The 24934-nt window shown below is 51.1% G+C and overlaps 1 protein-coding gene across 1 annotated transcript in view; it reads right to left on the reverse strand.

Moving 5' to 3' along the window:
- The window catches only part of VSTM2B (V-set and transmembrane domain containing 2B), a 55025-nt gene that overhangs the window by 25087 nt on the left and 5004 nt on the right, over positions 1-24934 (reverse strand). Inside the window, exon 5 of the mRNA XM_082437216.1 lies at positions 1-4540. This exon is cut by the window's left edge and continues 25087 nt beyond it. Within this exon, the coding sequence (XP_082293342.1) occupies positions 4452-4540 (89 nt within the window). The 3' untranslated portion in view covers positions 1-4451. The remainder of the gene's footprint in view (positions 4541-24934) is intronic.

Consider the following 24934-nt stretch of genomic DNA (forward strand, 5'->3'; position numbering starts at 1 on the left):
GTTCAGTTTTGAGAATTAGTGCCAAAGTGTTTTCCAGTGACGTTAGACCAATTTACCCTCCTACAATCAATGAGTAAGAGATCTTGTGATCCACATCCTCTCTAACACTTGGTACTGTCAAACTTTTTAAATTGTTGATAATTGAGTGGGCATAATCATTGTGGCTTTGATTCACATTTCTCTTATCACTTTGAGGCTGAACACTTTTTTATATATTTTCTGGCTGTATTTCCTCTTCCATGATATGGTGGTTCATGTCTCCTGTCTAACTTCCCATTGTATTATTTGTGCTTTTTTATTGATTTCTAGGAGTTCTTTATACATGCTTGATACTAATCCTTTGTTGGTTGTATTTCATGAATTCTTTCCACTTTCTTTACGGTGGCTTTTGAGAAATGTTCTTAATTATAATGCAGTCAAAATTATCCATCTTATCTTTTATAGTGACCACTTTTGATGTCTTATTTAAGAAATCCTCCCTGACTTCAAAATCTAAAAGATATATCATCTATATTTTCCAAGAGTATTACTTAGTGATAAGAGTTATCACTTATCACTTCCCCCTTAAAAAAAAATTAGATCCAGGGAATAAATCTGATTTTTGTTGGTTTTTTTGCTAGTTGCTGGCAGATTAGACTTGGTGTGAAGTCATGTTTTCTGACTTGAAATGTATTTTTAGTGCTCCATGGCTCTTTCTCATTTAAAAGGGGTCACTGCCAGTGTTGTTTCCAGACTTTACCTCGTGCTGTGTCTGCAGCCACAAAATAGGATGGGTCCCTCCTGAAGGACATGGGTTTTCCATGCATTCTAGGGCCCCTGGAGTCCCAGGGACGAGATAAAGTTTCTTCTGGGCTGAGGAAGGCAGGGAGCTCTGCAGGGCAGCCGCATCACTGTGCAGCCAGGTTGGCTGAACTGGTGCACAGGGTGGGTCACTCCGCTGCTGCACCCTTTCCTTCCTCCCTCTGGAAGGAAAGTGTTTAGAGCAGCAGACTGCTAAGCAGGCACGTGCGTGGACACAGGGAGCAGATGCACTGAGCTTCTTGCCTCTTTGTTATCCAGAAAAAGAAGGGGTTGCACCCTCTGAACCCTGGCAAAATGGATGCCAATGTTGTCTGATGTGGAGGTGGGCCTGTATGGGGAAGCAATGCAAAGATAAGAACGGGTACCCCTGCCTGCCTGTGTAAGAAGCACCTTAGCTACAAGCTCAGCTCACAAATGGCTTGATTTGTTGTATTCCAACCAAGGCCAGTCTTGAATCAGTCAGACAGAGCTCTTTGTTCTGACTCAGAGCTGTAACTAAGATTGTGGGGTGGAGATAGAATCAAAACTCAGAATGCCACTGGCTCTGGTCACATCACCTTCTGTCAGACTGAGAATTCCTGTCCCTCCCCCAAGGCAGTGCCCTGAAATGCCGTCTGCTGTTTGAAGGGCCCATGTGGGTCAGCAACAGGAGGTGCTGTCACAACTGTAGATTTGGGGGCTGCTCCCCAACTTGCCTGGCTCCCCCTCACCTCCCCTACTGCTCTCCTCCACCCTCTCGCTCCGCCTCCGGCTGGGGTGGAGTTTGCCCTGCCATCACCTCCCTCCTCTTCCCTCCTGCCTCCACGCCCTCATTTTGGTGTTGGTTGCAATGCTGACAGTCCCTTCAAGCAGAGTGGGTAGTCCTCACAGTCTGGGACCAGAGGTCCTGAATCACCCACAGTGTGTCCTTCCCAAATTGAAATAAATTGTCTTGTCCTTGGACCCCTATCTGCCCTGGGCTGGAACCAAAATCCAAAGGAAAAGGTGGTTTGGGTGGTGAGTCCAATCCCACCTTTTCCCTTTTCAGTGGTGCTTGGCCCTCCTGGTTTGTATGCATCCCATAAAATTCAATGCAGGCTATTCAGTCTTTGTCCTTATCTTGGAGGGCAGCATAAAGGACCCCAGAGAGCATGTGCCCAGATCCCCATCTGTCTGCTTTGTGGATCTGCAGGGGCACACTTCACTTCTCCCTCCTTTGAGTCCAGGGCACTAAACTAGCAGGGATGCTGGGCCATGGGTGTCCCAGGGTCAGAGGGATTTGCTGTTGCCTCCTATGGACACTCATTCCTCCTTAGTCTGACTTCCATTTTCATCTATGGGGGGACAGTTAAGCTCCCACTTTAGGGAACTTGCCAAGCCCCGTCATGACTTCCTTCCCAGAAGTCCTTGATCGCCAAGGAGAGACTTAAGGGCTTGTTCCTCTGGGTGCGAGATACTGCCTCTCTGTGCTGAAAAGGGGCAGCCCGTGGGAGCAGTTCCCCAAAGCACACCTGCCTCCTCTTTCCCACACGCATCACGCCAGGACCAGTTGCTTCCAGGCAGGAACCTGGCTGATTGCACGTATGCAGAGGGATCTGGTTTTGGTGATGGAAAATGGCTCCCCGGCTCCTGGCCCCTAGAGTGATCTGGCACAACATCAGCCCATCACTGACACATTGCTTCCATTCAACCTGGCCTCCAGGAAGTTCCTTTTTCTTTTTAAGCACAGAGGGCCTGTATTTAACATGACAGCCCGCTGCAGTATTGAGTTAACTATAAACAGAGATGATCCTTCTGGACAGAATCACCATCCACCAGACAAAATGATTAAATTTACAACTCAACTGGTGCTGATCAATATAAATGAAATGTGAAACAGCTTAATGTAGCTACCAGAAACAGCTGGCCCAAGGTTGTCTTCTCACAGGTATCCCAGCATGTCAGCTCCACACGGGGGCTCTCTGCACATGTGGGATTGTCCAAACTCACTTTTATTTTCTCTTTCCTCTCAAATAAATATGGCAGTACCTTGCCAAATCAGTAGGGGTAGGCTGGATTATGCTGCAATAACAAACAACTCCAAAGCTCAGTGGCTTGAAACAGCCAAGGTTGATACCTCATCGTGCTGCATTTCCAGTGCTGGCCAGCAGAGGAGGCTCTGCCCATCATAGAAACTTGGGACCTTGGCTGGCAGAGGATTTACTGTCTTGAAAGCTTCCAGTCATACTATCAGGGGAAAAGAATGCTTCTTGCAGTAGCAAACCAATGTCTGGGACTGGAAATCATGCATGCCCCTTCTGTTCACAACTCGCTGGCCAGAGCTGGTGACATGGCCCCACCTTCTTGGTATCCCACGCAGGATACCAAGAAGCACAGTCCTAATCACGTGCCAGCCAGTGAAGAGATAGAAATGTTTGCTGAGCAACATCAGTGACAAGCACATTTGTTTAAAAACTGGCTAGGTTTTGAACGAATCCATGGGATCTGGCGATTTAATGTGATCTTGTCATGGAATGACGAATAACAGCCCCCAGGGCTTGTCTATTTCTTTAAGACATGTGTAAACTGCCCCAAACGCACACATTTCAGAGGCTCAAAGCAATCTCTGGATGCATGAAGAGCGAGCGTGGAATGCCTCACCTTCTCCCCAGATTCTCTCCTCAAACTGGCAGTGAGTCCAACAACAGTAATCACACTTGGGTGCATAATCTCTAACTGGGCAAATGCATTTGCACAGAGAGTTAAGGCAAAAGGGAAAAGAATGGTTCTTGATCTATATCACACCTCTTCCCAGGAACTCCTTTCCTTCAGGACCCAGGCTGGGCGTGCCTTTCACTCCTGGTTCCATGAGGTTCCCTGTCCCTAGCAGAGGCTGGGCAAGCACTCCGGTCTACTCAGTGTGGCCTTGGCCGGGTGCCCTGAGCTGTCCTCCAGGCTGGGCCGCAGCCAGCCGAGGGTGCAGCTGGCATCAAAGACCATGAGGTCACGGCATTCAGCATTCGGGCTGCTTTGGGCACCAAGGCTTAACATTCATACATGTCTGTAGAAAGGTTATTTCAAAGTTGTTTTTTATTCAACTGTTATTCAGCATTATACAATACAGTTTATAAACAAGTGTCTGACCTTGTTTCCAATCTTTATTTAAAAATAAATATTATTGACAGTGAATTTTAATTATGATAAGATGTATCTTTTTTTAATCAAAATGTCTCAAAAGAAATAATTTACTTTAATAAAAAACAGAGAAAAGCCCCCAAAGGAAAAAGTAAATTAAAAATTTCCTAAACACAATAATCTACTAAAAATATTTTGCTTTGTCAGAAAGGCTTTGACCCAGCATTTTTCCATAGTATCCTAAAGATAACTGCTCAACAGTTCGTGCAAAATGAAGACTTGGAGGAAAAGTTTAGAAAAGAAAAATACATTAAAATAGAGAAATCATTGATCCCATGCATACTGCATGGTCCAAACTCCATCTTATTTGGAAACTAGATGCATTATTTTAGGTGGTCTACATTTGTGCAACTTCCCCAAAAATATGATTTATTTATTTTCCACGTGGACTTGGTCATGCTTCTCTGAGTCTGTCTGCGTCTGTCTGGCGATGCAGTCCTCACCCAGGGACTGGGCAGCCACGCGGGCCCACTCAGGAGCGCAGGACGGCGCGTCTGTCAGGGGCCCACCAGCAGGCGGAGGAACTTATGTACAGCTAACAGGAGCAGGGACAGGAGCGGGTCTGTGGCGTAGTTAGGGCCGGTGCCTGCAGGGGACGAGAGAGGGACAGGGTTAACACCTGATTCACCAGAACCCAGCGGCCTACGCACAGACGGGGGAGGATGAGCCCTCCCCCGCTGGGCTCTTGATGTCAGCACGCAGCTGGTACCCAGCTGGCACGCAGCTGCTCTGCGCTCGCTTCCTATTTACCGACCGCACAGGAGCTCACTGTGGTCAGACACAGGGGTGCCCCTGCCTGAAGGGCGTGCGCTAGATAGTAGATCCAAAATCCAAACATTATTTTAGTTGAATAGGAAGACAATATGCTCCCTCTCCACCCCCACCCGCAAGACTACGCTGCAAAGTGGCCTCAGTGTTTAAGGCCCAGCTCCCCACTCCTCCGGAGAGACTCCATGGTTGCGCACAACTCCAGCCCCTCCAACTCCTGCCTGAACTGCACAGTTTTGCATTCACAAACATCCCGCTTGAGGCATCCTGATGTCTGCGCGTGAGTCCTTTCCACAAACTGTCAGTCCAGCCCTTGGGGTCACAGTGGGGCGCTCAGCAATCCCTGGCTGGTGGAGGTGGGTGGGCCAGGGCCCCCCAGGAGTGACCCAAACACTGTCCTGGTGGGAGGTGACTCCCATCTGCTCCTTCAGTGCGGCCTCTAACCCAAGCCCCTGGCCCGCTACTGGGATGGTAACATTGTGCCTTCATCCTCCTCACCAGGGCTGCCTGCTCGGCTCCCCATCTGTCTGTCATAAGGTCTTCATCTGTTTGGAGGGCCTCCTGTGTAACTGGGCGAAAGCCTACCCATGAACTCCAGGCTTCTCACCTGGGAGTGGGATGCTCCCTCCAGGGTCACTGAGAGGAGCCAGTGTGGAAGCACCATGCACGCCCCAGGTGCTGCCCAAACCCTGGGGACATCACTACTAACTTGCAGAATCGGGCTGCATCCGTGGAAGCAGTTTCCAGCCCCACCCTGCTCACCTGCAACATATGGAGGCCTCTCCTCCCTTCACCCCACCTAGCCAGCGGGGCTGGAGCTCTGTACCTGGGAGGAGAGACACAGGAGGCCCTTCCCTGTGCCAAGCAGATGGTACAGAGGTTGTGGCCACTTCCACTTAGCCGCCTGCAGGAGCTGCTGCCAGGCCGGCCAGATTTGTGGCTTCCCTGACAAGGCTGGGCCTGAACCCACAACTTCCTCCCCTTTCCAGGTGGAAGAGCCATTTGTCTTTTCTTTGCAAGGTGTTTCCCTCAATCCCAAATCATTCTTGTGTCTTGGGCCCCAGTCTCCCCTCTGTACAAGGAGGGGGTTGGACAAATGATCCAGGACCATTCTGGCTTGAGATGTCAGGATTCCATCTGTTCATTTTCAAAAAACAAGCGTTGTGTTTGAAGATTTGAAATAAAAGAGGGCATAGGCCATCCGCTGTGCCTGTCTTATCCAAGGTCAATCATTTCTGCACATATTTCTGAGCCCCCACTGAGAAGCACAAGGACAGGAGAATCCAAACGTGCTAACCTTCCCTTGGGGTATTAATTTTTCACACAGTCGTCACTCCTGACCCTCCGTGCAGCTTGGCCCGAGTTGACATCCTGCCTGTTGCCATCTGTCCTTGGGGAGGACCACAGTGTGGTCACTCCAAAGACTTGGGTCTTCTTTTGCTGCTCCTCACTGCCACATGTCTCTGGGAAGGACGAGGGTGGATGCAGTGACGGACTAGTTGATAGATGGCCAGATGCCTGGGTGGATTCACCGAGGCTCAGATGCATGGAAACAGGGATGCAGCCGGCAGAGCACTGGCTCCTGGGCACACAGGGCTCATGTGGCCAGACCGGGCCCACTGGCTTCCACATCTCCTGGTGCCGATCTTTTTGCTCCTGCAAACCCTGACACTCAGGCCCGTGCAGGCGAGACAGAAACAAGCACGTGAGGCATTTAAAAGCAGATGTATGTGTGCAATAGAACTCCAGATCCTCAAGGCACTCAGGGGCAGGAAGCATGGCAAATGGGCTGCGAGCCAGGCAAGGTGAACACTGCAGAACCGTGGGCACAGGAAAAGGAAGGAGAAATTTTAATTTGCCTCCAAATACTGTTGGCTTGTCTTTTCCACTATTACAATCTCACCTACTCACATTTAAAATTTTTAAAAGTTGCACAAGACTTTCAAAAGACCCTGGATTGAAGCAACCAGCCTGCCACTGTGCTGGGCCAAGGGGAGAGCAGCAGGGGCTTGGAGGATGGGACTGGTGGCTCCCAGAGGCCAATATCTGGGGAGGGTGGACACCAGGGTCTTCAGTGTCTCTGCTGGTGGATGTCTGGGGGTGGGGGGAGCCAGGTTTGGCTCCTGGGTGGTACTTCATCCTCTCTCTGACCCAGCATCGCCACAGAGGGGACTAAGGGAGGTGGTATGGGGCAGTGGGCTGGCACCAGGACAGCTTCCAGGCCAGGTTGCTGTGTGACCTGGGCAATACCCTTCACCTCTCTGGGTCCTGTGGCACACTCCATAAAATGCGGATGTGCATATGCATGGCTCCATGAAACGAGTATGTGCAGGGCACGTCTCACCAGGTTGGGGTCCAGATTAGCAAGATTGCAGTGGCAGACTGCAAAAATGGCTACAAATGCCCCATCCTCCCTCATCCACTTGCCCCCAGTGTCCACACTCTAGATAGTGCCCTCGCACACTCACGCTGGGGCTGGCCACAGGACTTCCTTTGGCCAATGAATAGTATCAAATGTGAAGCAAGCAAAGGCGTGAAAAGTGCACTGAGGCTTGCCCTTTCTCTGTGGCTCTTGGAACCCACTGCCATGTGAAGAAGACTGGGCTGGCCTGCTGCAGGATAAGAGCCAGGAGATATCCTAGCAGAGGTCCCTCTAGACCAACCAGCCCCCAAATGAAAGGGCAGATGACCACAGATGCATGAATGAGCCTGACAGACACCAGCAGGAGAAACACCCAGCTGACCCACAGAATCATGACCTAAACAGATGACTGTGGTGTCACACCAAAGCCACCAAGTTTTAGGTCTTGTGTTACACAACAAAAGCTCACTGATAGATACAATCATGTAAACAAAAGGGCCTCAAACAGCCTGGAAGTAAATAAAATGTCAATGAAACAGGCAACACAGTTACTTTTCTGAAAAGTGTTGGAGAAGAACCAGTTTTGAGGTTGTCCTCCTTTTAAGAGAAACATTTTCCAAGATAGAATAAGCAGGGGAAACTATCTCCCCAAGCATTTGTTTTCAAGACAGACTGACATCCCTGGACCTCAGGGCAAAGGAGGACTCAGGTTTTGGAACCTCTTGCTACATCACTCATCGGATACCCAAATGAGCCAGGGAAGACCAAGGAAGACTGGCTTCCAGGCTGCTCCTGGAGGAAGAGGGGTCTTCACATCAGAATGGGTTAGAATGCAGGAGTCTGGCGGCCCACTGTCCCCCTCCCAACATACTATCCGCTTGGAGGGACATTGACCATTGTCTAGCACCTGGCTGTTCCCCCCCGCCCCTCAGCATCTGCTGCCCTAGTCCCTGTTCTCACTTTCCTGGAGCAAGCTAGGACTGCCCACTGCCGTCCAGGGCTCACCTCGACCCTCCAGGGCAGGGGCCAGGAGGGTGCCTTTGGCTCCTCAGTTGAGGCAGGACCTCCTATCCTGGCCTCTTTTGTCACGCGGCGTGGAGAGGTCTGTGTTCCCGGTGTTCCCGAGGACGTGGAGGCTGCCGTGATGACTGGTTGCTAACAGTCTATCTATTTCGTTCTTTCCTAAGGAGTACCGGGGACAGCTCTACAACACGCGGAAGCTTATGTCACGGTTAAGCTGGAAAATCAGGCTGCTTGAGAGGTGAGGGAAGCATCTGTTGGAGTAGTAGCTGATTCACTCTTTATATGAAACAAATATCACCATGTTGTTAATCATTCTTAAAGAAATCAAAGCTGCTCTGTGAATATTAACTTTTATCATGTGGATGGTGAGTGGGATAAGACTCACGCCAGAGCCATTTAAAAGGAGCTCCCAAAAATGTGGGCTCACCCAGACCCATGGGCACAGCAAAGGCGCCAGTCCAAGCAGCTTCCACTGGAAAATCCTGCTTCTCTATTTACCCAGCAATGGTAAAACTCCAAAGACCGTGTCAGAAAACAACAGGGAACCTCTGGGGCCATTTGTCACCTAGTGATGAGAGTGAAGGAGGAGGCTTGGCTCCAGCCACCCTCTGGGATCCTCACTTTGCCCACATTGTCTGGAGGCCAAGCCTGTGAGTCTGGTTCCTGGGGGGATGCAGAGGTGGTAGCTGGACACCCCCACTCTGGCCTGGACTCCTACAGGCCTGGGGGCACTGAGGGGACCACTCCCACTCTGCAGGCATCAGGATCATGGTGGCCTGCTCCCCAGCTGACCAGTGGGGATGGCTAGCCAGGACAGCCACTGCCCTCCCTCCACCTGCCCAGCCCACGCTTCTAGGATCATGGATGGTTCTCTTGGTCTCAAGGGTAACTTCTGTCCCGGCTGTGGTCTGCAGCACCTGTCATGCAGGCTGTGGATAGGAGAGAGCTGCAGCCTCTCCGCTTCCCCACTGCAGGCCTGGGAGCTGCAGCCGAGGGGCCAATCTGGGTCAGGAGTTTGCAAACAGTGCCCCTCAGAGTCTGGTGTTGCTCAAAGGCTGTATTTTTTTTTGTTTTGTCTGTTTTGGCTGTAGCTTAAAAAGTAAAAATTTATTTCAGGTTTGAGAAAATAAGTAAAACTAAGATACATCTGAGGTCTGGTTCTACATGCAAGAATGGCTAACAGGCTGGTTCTGCTCTTGTGACCTAAGCAAATTTGGAGGTTCACTCTGTGGGTCTGCCCTTGCCCCCTCCAGCGCTGCACTAGAATATTCCCATATTGAGTACAGGTAGCCAGAAAAGAACTAGTCCAGTCTCAGTGGACAAAGCCACTCCACCGGTAAGCATGGATATCCTGACATCAGGACTATGATGAGGGCCTGGAGGACAGATCCCTCCTCTGTGTCAAGCAGAGCAAGCCCACTTATGTCCATTCAGCATTTTGTGCTGTCATGACATGTCTTTTGAATAAGGGCTTTTTGGCTAAAAAAGTTAGAAAACCAAGTGGAGTGCCCTGGATGAGGTTCTTTCAGCGTGGATGTTGGATTCTATTCCTTTCCCCCTTTGCTGCCATCTGAGAATGAGAGAAGACGGCCAGCTCCCAAGTGGCAACAGTCTGAGCTTGGCTGGCCTTTATGGGCTGGACTTGGACATCCACTTACCATGGAGACCACGGTTTGTCTGCCTGGGGCAGCTGGGAACAGACCAGCTCTTACACCCTGTTCCCATCACTGGCCCTGCACCCCCAGCCCTGACCCAGCTCCATCCTGGACCCACGCTGTGAGTGTGGTGGTGGCCGAGCCCAGCCAAAGAGGAAGGCTCCCCTTGGAGCTTCCTGGGGCCAGGGTACGAGGAGTCTCTCTGTGCGTTTGCAGGGGCTTGTGGAGTAAAACAGAGAGAGCTCTTAGGAGTCATCTTGGCTATGGTTAAACACCATGCCGTTATCTGCAGGGGAGATGCGTAAGGTCACAGAGCCCAGGGGCAACAGAAAGGCACCAAGTCGCCACTTGAGGATTCAATCTGGACTGCAGAAGGGTCTGATTTGGTGCACACAGAGCTCTAAAAATTGTAAATTATAATCCAACATGTAAAATGTGGGAGACTTCTACCTAAAAGCACAGATCCGAATGTCTACTGGAAAGGCCCAAGACACAGCAGCTCTGGGCCTGCTTAGTCACCAAGCTACACGACCAGCAGCTGTCTTCTCTGCAGGAATCTCCTTCTCACTGCTCTCTCCTGAACCCCAGCTGGGCACAGGGAGGCTGCCAGTTACCTCCCTGGCACCCTGTGCAGTCGGGCCTCCCTTCCCAACCCGCCTTGCTCACCTCCATCCCCCACACTTGGCCCTTTGTGGGTGACTGAGTTTGCAACCTCTGAGCCAGCTCTGGTGTGGGATCCAGGGGGCCTGGCTTTCAAGCCGACTTCATCCCTACACCACTGTGTGATGATGGGGAGCTAGCCCTCCTTGCCCTGACATTCCTGGCTTCCTGATGGCCACCTGCACCCATCCTACTCTGGCTCTCTGCCCTCCCCTGGACGCTGTGCTGGTTAGGCCAGGTGGCCCAGCCTCAGCTGGGTGGGAAGATGCCACCTTGCAAGAGGCTACTTCCGTTGTTGATGTTTTAATTTAAGCCTCTTCATGGATATTTATTCAAAGGGAGTCAGCAAGGAATAATCAAGCACTAACAGAATTGGAGAGAATTAATTTCTGTCATAAGATTAATGTGCGCTGGTAACTAGGGCAAAAACTAGGAGCAAAAAATGGCCTTGGGTTTTAAAGGAAATTGGAAGTGTGGGATGTGGAGATGCAAGAGAAGGGATGAGATGTGGGTCCCTCAGTCCTGTGTTGACCCTGCTCTGCTGGCCTGTCCTACCCCAGCCTTAGGCAGCTGGCTCCTGGGTTTGAGAACAAGCTGTCCTCCTGGTGGGTGACAGCATGTCTACTGGGAGTGATGCCCACAGGGCAGCCTCCTTGTCTAGGCAGTGGGAGGAGCCTGAGCGCTGCTGGGCTGAAAGGGGGCAGACACAGGGGTCGCGCCTATTTTAGCCACGCCTCACTGTGCCCTCTCCCCTGCCATGGCCCCAGTGCAGCAGTGACCTCTTAAAGTGTTTTCCTGCCTCAACTGCCACGCTGTGCCTATCTCCCACCTTCTGACACACCTGGATAACTATCCCTAAGGGGCAAACCTTCGATGGGTTCCCTCTGCCCTCAGGAGAAAGTGCCACCATGTCAGTGGCACAGCTGGGGCTGCTTCGTAATCCTCCCCAGCAACCTCACCCCCTCCGCTCCTCTGCCACCAGTCCTGCGCTCCGATCCACTGTTCCCTGCCAGCACCTCGAGTGCACTCCAGGCTCACCCTGCAGAACCACTGAGTCCGCCTTTCCCTCTGTCTGGGTCTGACCTGTACCTCAAGCCTGGAACAAGTGCGCCTCCTCCAGGCAGCCCTTTCTGAGCACCCAGACACAGAGGGCTTGGCACAAATGAATGTCTGTGTTCATGTGGCCCTTGCCCGTGTCCCCTTCTCCCCCAGCCCCATAAATGGCTTCCTCACACGTCCGACCTCTCCAGACATGGTGGAACCGCACGTGCCAGAGGGCTGGCCCCAGGCCTCCTCCCCTCCTCTGCCCCCAGCAAGCAGCCCCACCCACATCCGGGGCTCAAGTAGACCAAGCCAAGCACTTTCAGGATAATGATAGCAAACCTGGCTAGCTCCTGCTGGGGCCATGGGCACTGTGGCAAGCACGTTACTGGAAATCCCATCCTCTTTACTGCAGGAATTACTATTTTATCCCTATTTTACAGATGGGAAAACTGAGATCTAGAGAGGTAAACTGACTTGCCCAAAGCCTAGGGTTGACAGATAAGATACAGGATGCCCAGTTAAATTTGAATTTCAGATAAACAACTGATAATTTAAGTATATGTTAATCCCAAATATTGCATGGGACACACTTATACTAAAACGCTATTGATTGTGTTATCTGAAATTCAAATTTAACCGGGTGTCCTATATTTTTATTTGCTAAATCTAGCAGCCCTACCAAGGCCACACTAAAATAAATGGCAGGTCTGGGACATGAACCCAGACAATCTGGCTTCTGTCCACATACCTAACCACCACACACACCAACTCTCAGGGCTGAAGAGCCAGAACTCTTCTTCCCACAGTGCCTCGGCTAGACCACAGCCCCAGGCTGCTTCTAAGGGAGAGAGCATGGGAATGAGATTTTTTTTTTTTTTTTGTATTTTAACATTTATAATGGCTTTTTAATGTGGTCAACTTTGTTGCTAGCTCCTTTCCAGCTTCTTAATTCTTTTGAAATGAAGTCTTGCCCCAGATGATCCTTTAATGGTGCCACTTAATGAAAATGGTTAACAGGCTTTTCCCTACGGTTAGGTGGCTGGTGTCTGCAGGGCCAGGGGCAGCCCTGACCACAGTATCAGGGTACTTCCCAGGCAGGGATAGTGGGGGGGTCTCTCTCAGTTCTGGGTCTCGTCTTCAGGGGAGGATCTCCCACCTGCCCATTCTTATTCTTTAAACTTTGAGGCTGCGGGGTGCAAATAGGCCTGTGGTTCTTGGTACTTGGTGCCAAGAGAATTTTTTCCTTTAACGCTCTCAGGAGGCTTTGGGAGGTAGGAACCACTATGCCCTTCCACAGGTGAGACAGAGAGGTAAAGTGACTTGCTTAAGGTTGCACAGCTGGTAGGCAGTAGAGGAGTTATCTCTAGTTTACTCCCTGGTATTTTCGAATAAAGTCCAAGACGCCTTCCTGACCCTACCCTCGGGGAAAGTTCTGCCTCACCTGCCTCCACACTTGCCTCAGGTGCCCCAAGCTCCAGGCAAACTGGGCTGCTGCATAGAGGCCACACGTGCTATCACTTTCCTGCCCCCCAGGCCTTTGTTGGTGCTGATAGACAGCCCTTTCCTGTTCCCTCCTGCCCAGAACCCACCCATCCTCCTCGGCTCAGCCCAGAGACACCCACAAGGTGACCTCCAAGACAGCTCTTAATCTGTCGGCTTCTCACCCCCCGACCCACATTGCCCCAGGCCTACCCCTGCCCTGGTCCTTTAACCCTCCCTCTTACCACATCAGCGCTCAGGTGGGCAGCGCAGTACTCCTGACTGGCCTCTCCACAGCCACTAACCCAACTAGCCAGGCAACTGCCTAGCCAGAGGCCAGAGTGCCCTTTTCAAATGCAAAGTAGACATCATACCCCCACCCCGTCAAACCCCTAGAGGCTTCATCTAGGCTGAAGACCTAATTCCTCACTGGGCCCCTCCTCAGCCCCCCTGCACCCTTACTTCTCCTTTCCGGGTCCAGCATCCTTCCACACTGCTTACCCCCTGTCCTCTCATTCACCACCTGCCCCTCCCCTCCATGGGGCTCCCTCAGACACCACGTCCTCCTTGGCCCTGCTGGAGGCTCTCTTTGTCCCATGGGCTCCGGAGCAAGTCACATTTACGCTGGGCTGTGTTTGGGCGGCCACTGCGGTTTACCTTTCGACCCCTGTCTCCTCTGCCAGTGGGTAAACCCATCATCACCTAGGACCCTGCCCACACCTGCAGTGCTCACGAAGTATTTGTTGAACGAATGAATGGAAGTCTTTCTTAGACGGCCCCAGCAGTCTAAGCAGGCATGATATGCGCCAGGCATCGGCCAGATGCTTCATGTTTGTCATCTTAAACACAAGCTGTATCTTCAAATACACGCTGGGGCTGGAGGCCCATCGCTATCTGACCTTTCAACTGCCCAAGACTGTGTGCACACATCTCTTTGTCTACCTTTTCTCAAATGAACTTCACCATTTTCCCTTTATTCCAATTTCTTCATTAAATAATTTTTGTTCTATTATGCCACGTGCAGCTTTATAAACCGCTTCAAATTTTTCCCTTAGGAGAAAATAATTTATATACATAAAAATATAAAAATGTATTTGTGTATTTTGTATAATTTATATATTTATATATATATATATATATATATATATATAAATATTTGGACTAAATCAGTTGTTTTAAAATCTTTTAAAGCAGTGGAACTCCTTTTTCAAGCTAAATGCTGCATGGAACCCCAATATTTAAAACCATTAGAAGGGGAACTTCCCTCACGGTCCAGTGATTAAGACTCTGTGCTTCCAGTGCAGGGGGTGTGGGCTCCATCCCTGGTTGAGGAATTAAGATCCCACATGCCGGGCAGTGTGGAAAAAAACCCACACAACACCCACCCCCCCCAAAAGAAAAAATTAGAGGCAGAACTGCTCTGGTTGAAGCTGGAGGTAGGGCTGGGGGCCCAGGGTTCCAAGGAACAAAGTTTGGGAACCACTCATTAGAGACTCTCCAGGGCCCCTTCCAGACCTAAAACTTGGACTTGTAGATGCTGGAGTGCTGGTGTGCCCATTACACAGATGGGGAAAGGGAGACCTGTCAAGGCTTCAAGTGAGTGGTCCCTTCCCCTCTTTGGGGCATTGCAGCCCTGTTTAAATCCCACTTGTCCCCTCCATAGCCTTTATGTCCCTCGAGGCAGAGTGTGCCCCAAATTCCCCAGGTCAGGCAAACAGTGAACACTCAATTAATGCCTGCTCAGTGAAGGCTTCTCTCTGTGTGGGTCCAGGCCCCAGTCTCCCTTGTCCCACTCAGTGGAGCTGGGCCTGGCCAAGAAAAAGCAGGAATGACAGACTGGAGGCCCAAGGCTAGGGGAGAAGGGCTGCAGGTCCCTGAGGCCAGTGCAGCAAGGACACAACAGCAGTTCCTTCCTCTAGATTCCACCGAGGTGACACCTGGATATTTCTTTCTGTTTCACACTGAGGACTTTTCTTCAGAAACACAATTTAACTGAAAAGGTTAGCACATTTTAATTGCCCAGGGATAGTGCTCTGAAAATTCTATAACATGTGCTCATTAAATAAAATTAGCACAGAGGAGCTGCCCAGGATATGTCATGCATTAAAATATGACTCTGTAGAACAGAATGCATTATGAATTATTGCCTTGTGTATTTTTTGTTACATTAGTCATTAATGCGAATACAGTTATTCATCTGCCCACCTGGAGATTTGATTTTTTAAATGCTTGAAAAAATATATTAACTTTTACATGGGCAATAATCATCAAGTCTTGGCCAGGCTACATCCACCAGACTGCCCGGTGTCCAGCAGAAGGAGGGGTCCCCTGCTCCTGCCCCTCACCAGCGAGTGACAGAGGTACCTTCTGAAGATTGAGGGATTCAGGGACCTGGGGCAGGCTGGGGACTGGCTGTGTGCCCTTGCTCTACCCGTGGCCTGGGACGGCAGGCAGAAGCATGACCTGGCATGAAATTCTGGGCCTAGCCAGTCTGTGCCATGCCACCACCTGCGACCTTTCTCCTCGTGGCCTCCCCTTCCTGGAGGATGTGGACTGAGTGTACAGAGTGCAGGTGTGGGGAATGCGAACCCTAGGCACGTCTGCAGCCCCAGCCCCACTCCTCCTGCAAGGCCCATCTTGCGTCTCGCATGCACTCATCTTCCCATCCGTGTTTCATGCACATATCCACTCATCCTTCTTTCTATCCCCCATTTACCCATCCATCCACCCAGTCACACCCTTTTCCCACACATTCCTTCCATCCATCCACCCATCCACATGTCCATTCATCCTTCCTCCCACCCACCCCCAACCTCTTAGTCATCCAGTCACACATCCTTCCCTTCACTCACTCATCAGATACTTGTTTTGCTACCCATCCATCCATCCCATCACTCATCCATTCAAACGTTCAGTCCAAGCCCTGCCATCTCTTGGCTGGATCACTGGCTCTAAAGTGGTCTCCCCACATCCACTCTGCTCCTACCTCTCCATTCTCCACAACTGCAGCTAGGGTGTTTTATTTCAAAAAGCATCATGCCCTGCCAGCCACTTGCTCCCCATCCATTGCCAAAAGCCAAAGCCTCCATCTCCATGGGGTTTGACCCCTGAACTACCCTTGACTTTAATTTCCCCCTGCACACCTTCTTGCTCTCTCTGCCTTAGCCATAGTAACTCTTTGTCAGGCCTTGCCACAGGATCTTTGCACGTGCTGTCCCCTCTTCCTGGAAGGCCCTACTCTCTCTCTTTCTCAAGCCAACTCTTAATCGTCTCCCAGATTATGGCTTAAGTGTCATTCCCTCAGGGACCCTTTCCTGACTGGGTCACGTCTCCTTATTCTTAGTTCCCATAGCCCATGGGTCCCTCATTTAGAGTGCCAGCAACAGCTGCAAATTTTTACTTGCTATGTGACTGTTTGATCAATGTCTGTCTCTCCCTGCTCTGACTCCCAGGACCTTGTTGGTCTTATTCACATTGTGTTCTCAGTGCCTAGCATATTTCTTGCACATAAGATGCTCAGCAGACATTTTCTGAATGAACGAGGAAATGAATGATTGAACAAACCAGTGTCAGGCCCAGTGAACATGAATGTGGGGTGGTAGGGATACACACATGAGAAAGAACAGGGCCTGCCTTCCCAGGGCATCAGTCTGGATGGGGTGCTCAGTCAGGCACTGACTCCAGGACAGGAGGGAAACGTTGGGGGCCTAAGACAGCAGTGGGGCCCTTCTGAGTGCTCAGGATGGATGAGACCCCTTGGGCTGCAGGGCCAGGAAGACTTCCTCCCTCTGTGGAGTGATCCCCCACTACCAACCCACCCTGGCTGCACCTTTTCTGAGCCCCTTTTTTGTCCCAGCGGAGCCCTGAGTTCATTCTCAGAGTACCTGCTGCTCAGTCTGGCCACCACTGCTGGGCCATCAGCCCCTCCCTGAGGCAGAGGCGGGGTCTACCTGATGCCCTGGGCAGCCCCCACCCCTTGGCCCTAGCCAGACCAGATATAGTTAGCTAGGAACCCCTACCCCAGCTCAGAATGAGCCATGGAAGTATGTCAGCTCCATCTCCCCGGGGGTTTATTAAGGATCTTTTCTCTGGGCTAAGCGGCATTTGTGTGATAATCAATTGTAATAAGAGTCACTGTGAGGGGACTGACATTGCATTTGGGCTTTCCTGGCTTAAAGAAAACCGAGACTTTCCAGAGGAGAGCAGAAGGGCAGGGGTGGCGGTGGGGGCAGGGGACAGCAGAGGGAGGGGCTCTGGATCTTTGGCTATATCCATCCGTTAAAAGCAGGCAGACCTCCTTGATGAGCCTGCAGTGCTGCGTGGGAGGGAGGCTCATGTGGGGCCCGAAGGGGTCCTGGCCTCCTGGTTCTGCATGCAGCCCGCTCTTCATCCTACCCTCTCCCCATTGGTCCCTGGGTGCCAAGCAGCACCTTTATTGGCAGTCATCAGGCTCAGTGAGCCACAGCGAAGGGATCCAGGCAGGTATGAATATGAAAGACAAAATGCCAGAGCACGTGGAAGACAGTGCAGGCTTGAGCCTGCAACACTGGCCCGAGCCCCATCACCTGACACGCCCATCCCTGCGGGGCACCCGGCCTCCCCACACAAGTGGCTCCATCTCGTGTGGTAAGAGTCCCAGTGAGGAGGACACTGGGCACCTCCTCTCCACTTAGGCCAGCCCTGGAGGCTCTTTGGCTGCTTGACTGTCACTAGGGGGCCAGGTGCACAGATGTGATGGTGCAATGTGCAGGTGGGACACGAGGAACCATAGTGAACCTGTCCTTGCTCACCAAGGAGCTCCTGACTCATGCAAAATAGCCGCAACCAGACAAGGATGAGGACGTGGCATCATCCCCATTTCCTTTCCTCCCCCCTCCAAATGGCACGGGGAGAGAAAGGACAAAAATAGCACCTCACTGAGCCACTGGCAATCTGAGTGCATTTTCTGTTCTGAAGCTCCATCAGCTCCTCTCCTCACCTTTAGCCCCATGACGCGCACAGTGCACGGAGGGAGACACGTCTCAGAGGGAAGTCTCAAGACCGGAGCCCCCAGGCCAGCCCCCAGGCCTCATGAAACGACCCTGGACAGTCAGTGCCATTCCCACGAATAATGCCGATAATAAGAATCAGCATCTACTGAGCATTTTCTAGGTGCCAGGCCCTGTGCTAAGCTCCACTCTTTCTGTGGATTATCTCCTCTGATCCTGCCCCTCGCCTTCTGGCATGGGGCACAGGTACCATCCAGATGATAACAGACGTGAGAACTTGCACGTGGGAGGCAGGAAGCGTTGGATCAGGATTCGAATGCAAGCAGCTGGACTCATGTGGAAAATGAGAAGCATAGTACTTATGAAGGGTGAGAGAATGAGGCATGTACTGTGACTTCTGGGTGGCTGGAGCTCTGTAAGTCCCAGAAATAGGGAGATTGGTTGGCATTCAAACCCTGGCTTGCCTATTAGCCAGCTAGCTGAACAGCTAGCTGAATGTGTGAAATGCAGAGGAAGAATTAAGTGGTTGGAAAAGTGGTAACACTTTCTCCTGAACTGTTGTCAGCCTCTCTCAGGTTTGTTTTGTTTTTTCCACCATAATGGGCAGCTCCTTTAAGAGATCTTGTCTAGGCCCGGACTGACCATAGTCTCCCTGCTTAACAGTGCTGGGTGTCCAGCTGGGTGCACTGGGGAGGTGCCCAGTTCACAGCTGGCCTTCACACATGAGTAGCCCTCTGGAAGGATGGTCACTTCTGAGATGGATGGAGCAGAGCCCGAGGGTGTGGTTGAGTGGGTGAATGGTGGGGCCCCCAAAACACTCTCCTTGAACCACAAAGACCAGAAGCCAGTCCAGAGTAGCTTTGATATTTCAGCCTGGGGGATGGTAATGATGGAATGGAACAACCAGTACTTTCCAGAAATAGCCTCACCCAGGATTGCCGATGCAGGGACAAGGCTTCACAAGGCCTGCCTCTCAAGGGCTGTCTCATGGAGGGTGTGGCGTGAGAGGAGGTCCGAGTGAGGTCCCGGCCGGCCTCACGCCCTCGCTGCTGCTCAGCACCCCTTGCAGCCGCTTGCACGGCTCTCTGTTCAACGGCAGCTAAATCCTAACCCAGAGGAGGCCAAACTGGGTAATCCATGTTGTATTTATACCACACCTTCCCTGAGAACACCAAAACCACCAACAAGCAGGCTGTTTCCCCCAGAAGCTACATCCCAGGGGAGGAGGTTTGTCATCCTTCATAAGGAAAAGGTAGGGATCGGCAGTTGCAGGTGCTGGGCCTGTTCGCTTGTAACCTTAAACTCTCCTGCAGCCCTTACATAAGACAAAGTGAAGCTTCTCACTGCTTTGGAGTTTCCAAGAGATGCCTAGTAACAGTCAGTAAAGCATGGGGGAATAGCAAAGATGATACTTTTTTTTTCTTGCGCTGCAAAGGTGTCTTAAAACCAAGTCGGCATCTGCCGTAAAGCTTAAGAGGTTTAGACCACAGCCAAGCCCTTGCCTCTGTCCACACGGGGCAGAAGTAATCAATATCATATTACAAAAGCTCTTGACCTCATTTATTCCCATGGATGCTTGGGGATTCCTTAATATTCAGAGCTTTTAAAATGTGTGCCTGGCATATTTAATGAGAAGCTCCTTGGTGGGTTTGGCTCCCAGTGACATTTAGAAAGCCTGGCTCTCCGCCCTTCCCGTGGGGCTGCCACCCTGGCTGAGGAAAGGGTCTGGGCTCTGGGGAGGGGACTGTTGGATGAAGTGGGGCAGAAAGAGTCATGGGGAAGTGCAGAAAGGGGGGACATCAGTGAGATGGGTGTGTGGCATACACCAAGTACTCGGTGAAAGGCAAGTATTATTTATCATTATTACAATCCTTAGTGCAGCCGTTTCATCCTTAATTTGGGGTCTCCCTGATGCTGAGAGAACAGCTGCACAGTGAGCCGACTCACTGCTCGGTGATGGACAACGGCCCTTCCATTTGGTGTGACTTTCTCAATCCATGGGGCACAGAGTGGGGAGAAAAAGAGAGGCCTCCAGAAACTTCCGCAGGACTGACCTAAGCAGGAGGACAAAGCCCCAGGAGCCTCTTTCAAGCCTGAAATCACACACTGCCTACAGGAAGCCTCCTCTGATTGCCTCAGCTGGATTGGGGCTATCCTCCCTCAGGACTCCCACTGACACAGACAGCTTTGTCCTGGAGTTCCATGGGCGCCCTTGAGGCCCTGAGCTGAGTCTGTGGCTGCCATCACTGGTTCCTGCTCATGGCAACCATGGGACTGGCTGATGAGGGAGAGGACGCCATGCAGTTGATAATCACACATGTTTGCCACTGACGCGGGTGCCTCCTGTCAGCTGTGAGGCTCAGCCATCTCCTTTATGAAATCCTTTAATTTTCTCTTTCAAGATGCTCAGAGAGCCTCAATTTCTCTTCTCTGGGACAACTTTTGCCAGATTTATCTTCTCTTTAATTATGATCCTTGTGTCACATCAAAGCTTGAGGGAAGAGTGGATTGTTTATTTAAGGTGATGGTTTTCAGGTCCTTGTGGGCCTAGGAAGATGGGAAGACCAGGTGACTGCCGCCTGGCTTGCTGGCCTAGTTGGAGACTCTCCCCACAGCATGGAGATTCTCCCTGGTCACGCTGGTATTGTTTCCGCCAGCTTTGTCATCCACCAGGGGCATGGGTCGAGAGTAAGTGCCTTCACCTTATCCACAGCCCCCTTCGGTCATGGTTTACGGTTGCCATGGCCACACCCAAGGATGCTCCTCTTGATGGCTCCCAGCAGTAACAGTTTCTCTAAAGCCATCACACCTATGGCCTTGGTTGTCTTTCTCTCATTATTAATTGAAATATTGAGAGCCGTTCTCTGTGTGGGCACCAGGCAGCAGTTTGCCACATCCAGCTGGTTCTCTGTAGGGGCCATGGTGGCTCTTCTCGAAGCCGGAGCTCCAAGGCTAATTAGAGGTTCACATGCCACAGAGCTGATCCCCAGGTCCCTGCAGAGGGGAACCTCTTGCCAACATACAAGCCATTTCAGTTGCAAACTGTATTCTATTAAGGCCTCACTTGGCTTCACTGTGGCAACTTTCCAGCTAGAAGGGTTTATCTGGAAGATACCGTTTTGTTTTCTCTCTTTCTTTCCCTCTCTTTCTTTCTTTTTTTTTCTGGAAATGGCAGCCAGCAACAAAGTGTTCATGAAATATTTTCAGTGTTCAGATTAATTAGGAGTCAGATTTATGAACATGGCTAAGAAGGAGCCCAATCTCCTGTGCTGGCTCTGCTGTGTTAATCTAGCCCATGTTATTTTTAAGCACAAATATCAAAATGTCTTTTGACAAATGAGATGTGAAATGAATGAGTTTTGCACATAAACTTTTAGTGCAAATATGTATTTGGCTACATTGGGCATGTATGGAGCACAGGAAGGCTTTTCTGGCCTGGCTGTGCAGTAGCTATAAAGTATGAAGTTCTGAGTAAGTACCCTCATCCCTTTCCTAGCATTAGTAAAGAGGCTTGCTTAAAAAACAGAGCAACACAGTGTTGTCTGGGGCTTCTGACTTTCTCCCAGGAGCAATTGCTTAACAGGTGACTGTCTGGGGAGGTGGGCTGGGACCATCTCTGAGGTTGCCAATCTGAAACAGCTAGTGTATTCACTCAACCCAGGCCTTATGTGACCTCTTTAATTAGAAACTCAGCTCTGGGTTTGTCTTGGAGTTGGGGTGGGGCAGAATTCATCTTCCTCCCTTGAGAGCTGGGTTATTCCCTTTGTCCCTCCAGATCCACCCGTCGGCTTTCTCCACTCTGCTTTGAGCCCCTGGAAGCTGGCCTGTAGAGCCTGCATCACCTGGTACCCTTACTCTCCGCGCCCAGGAAGGTTTGGGCAATGGGAGGCCCTGACAGGGAACTGGAGGGCAGGAGAAGAGAGAGGTTCTGCTGGGCTATTGTGGGTCGGCTGTGTCCCTCTCCCAAGGCCTCAGCTCTTTCAGGGAGGCCTCTCCGTCCAGCTAACCTCTCTGGGTTCTGCTAATTGCTCCCTCCCCTTGCCCCTTTCAGGCCCTTTTAGGCCAGTGGCCCTCAGTGCTACTAGCCCTGGGGACCAGTTCTCATCCTTGGCTGTCCTAACCTTGTTCACACCTTTAAAAAATACTCTCGCTGCCTCTCCTCCATGACTCTGCTTGAGTGTGCCATCTGCTTTGCCAGCATCCTCACTGTTGTACTCTGCGAACACCCTTGCCTGGTAACCAAGTGGCAATAGTCCTTCCTCGCCCCCTCCCCTCTAAGCTGCCAAGGACTGAGAGTGGGGTGACGGGAGTGGTGACAGTTGGGGGGGGGGAGCAAGACTGAGGTCACCGCCTCGAGCTCCCTTTCTGACTCACGCTGGTGGTGGCTCTGGGTGATTGGCTGGCCTGCTGCATCCCAGGGAGGCTCAGGAGGCCCAAGCGCTGCTCAACAACACAGCCCTATAGAAAGGTTACTAATGCTGTGTTATGCTGTGACTCATAACACAGTCTGCAGTCTTCATTCCGTCCACAGCCCACAGGCTTGGCAGCCTTGAGTGGTGAGGCAGGATGGGGCACTTAAGATGGTATGGGTCCCTCCTTGGGATCAAGCCATTCAGGTATGTTTGTGGATTAGAAGTCCTCTAATCCACTTCTCCATGCCCAGAGTGGGACACAGAGGGGCCCACAGCACAGTGATTCTCCCAAGAGCTCACCTGGAGAGTGAAGGTTATGAGCCTTTTGGTCTTCCAGCTGAAGGCCCCACCTTACTGGCCTTCCAAACAGGAGATGGAGAGAAATTTGGGGTTCTTTCTGAGATATGTCTGCATGGTTACTGGCCTGTTCAGGAGCTAGCAATGGTTTTGGGGCAACAGAGACCTTAGGGGTCACCATACCCCTATCCTAGTTGTGCTGCCCTGTCAGCCCTGGTGGGAGCCCAGCTGGCTGTGCTTTCTGGAGGGAAATGAACACTACTTTCCACTCCAGGGAGGCCAGAGGAGCCCCCTGCCTGGGCTGCTGCCCTTATCCATGTGGGCATTAATATGCTGTCCTGTGGCTGGCAGGTGCCATCAGAACTGGGCTGACCTGAGGACCTTCCAGAAAGAAGGGCACTGTCCATGACACCTTCCATGGCTGGCTTCCTGCTATAGCGATGAGTTAATCTGGAGTCTCCTTGTGGTTGAGCCCAGAGACTGGACATCTGACCAGCCATGGCAGGCATAGTCAGGTCAGCCTTGGTTAGGCTCAGGGGGTCAGGCTCTGGGCAGGGGGCAAGGGAGATTCAAGCAGGAATGATCTCTTTTCACATGGCGCTTCCTTGATCAAAGGCTTTAATGATCCCTGTTGCTCCACTCAGCATTCAAGGCCCTCCACAGCTTGCCAACCACCAGCCACTCAACTTCATCTCCCTCAACCTCTCCTCTTTGGCCAGAGCAGATAATGGCCTTGGTGATAACAATGAACTTTATACAGCAATTTCCATTCTGAGTTCCCTCTGAGTTCAGGGATTACTAAAGTATTTCTGAAAGAAGTACTTTCAGAGATGGTAAGCCACTTGCCTAAAGTCACACAGCCAGTAAATGAAGGAGGCACAATGCATATCTGGGCTCTGGCTTTCCAAATCCTCTGCTTTGCCACTATACTTACGGTCTATGGGATATCCCAGAGGAATATTCCAGCCCAAGACACACATGTTTACTTGCTAGTGCCCAAGGGGATGAGGAAGAAGGGTGTTTTCTTCACCAACTAGCATCAACTAAGTCAGTCACCCTGTAAGTCAGTAAGCGCTTTTCCAGTATACGTACTGTGTGCTAGTCAGAGATGGCTACATGCCCCATGATTCAGGCTCCTCTTCCACCCTGAAGAGATGAGGCTGGATAACAGTTGCCAAGCCGAGGATATTTTCTAGCCTGCCTTGCATCTGTTGAACAATCTGACTGAGTTCTGGCCAATGGATGAGGGTGGAATTAACATTTACCACTTCTAGGCCTGGCCTTTAAAAACTCCCTTGCCGTTCTCCAAATCAGCTTTTCTCTGAGAGAATTAAGCCCTACCAAAATGATCTGAGTGGCCATTTTCTCAGTCTTCCAAGAATGACAGATAACTAGATCCATTCTAAATGCATAAGAAAGAAGTCAATTCATCACATGCAATGTGTGCCTTAGAGCCCTAGGGCTTGGTTTGCTCAGAGAACTGGGTTGAGAAGGGCTGCTTCCATTCTCTCTTCCCTTGTTTGTGGGCTGTATGTTGATGCCCAGAGTGAGCTTGGAAGCCGCCTCTTAAAGATTCTTAAAGATGGTAGAGTTTCAGCCTGAGTCCCTGAATGACTGCGTGGAACAGAGCCACTCCTCTCCTCCTCCCCCCCAGTGATGTAAACCAGAAATAATACATTTGAATTGTATTAAGCCTCTGGCATTTTGAGGTTTTGCACAGCAACTGGTATTACCTTAAACTAATATGGGGGAAAGCTCCAAGACAGGTGGGGGAGTTTGGGGAGAGGACCTCCACAGGTTCCCAGCTGACCCCCCTTCCCCCACAGTCTGGGGGAAGGTCTTGTGGGTAGCCATGTGGAGCCTAAGAGGGACGAGGTCTCCAGATGTAGCCAGCAGTCTGAGCCACATGGAGAAGCTCCCACAGGGAGTATAACTTAGTGAGAAACAACTGAACTGATGTGGACGACAACTGGCAGGGTCTGAACTGCTTGAAGGCTTAAGAATCAGCCAGAGAGGGAAGCTAGGATGCCTGTCTCCTTGGATTCAGCAGGAGAGCCCAGGAGCCTGCATGCTTAAAAAGTGCTGATGCTGGTGGCAGGTGGTCTGCACTTTAAGAACCATGAGAGTAGGGCATGACAGTGTGCTCCCCCCCCCCCCACAGTAGGTTTATATACGACTGTCCCAGAGCCCAGCCTCCCAGTGATGCAAGGCCAGTAGAGATGCTCTCTATGGGACTATGCATCAAACAAGACTGAGAGGGAGTGATGAGCCTGAAATCAGACACAGAGAGTG

This window comes from Balaenoptera physalus (genome assembly GCF_965194825.1).
Source record: "Balaenoptera physalus genome assembly, chromosome: 19".
In the NCBI taxonomy this organism is placed as follows: Eukaryota; Metazoa; Chordata; class Mammalia; order Artiodactyla; family Balaenopteridae; genus Balaenoptera; species Balaenoptera physalus.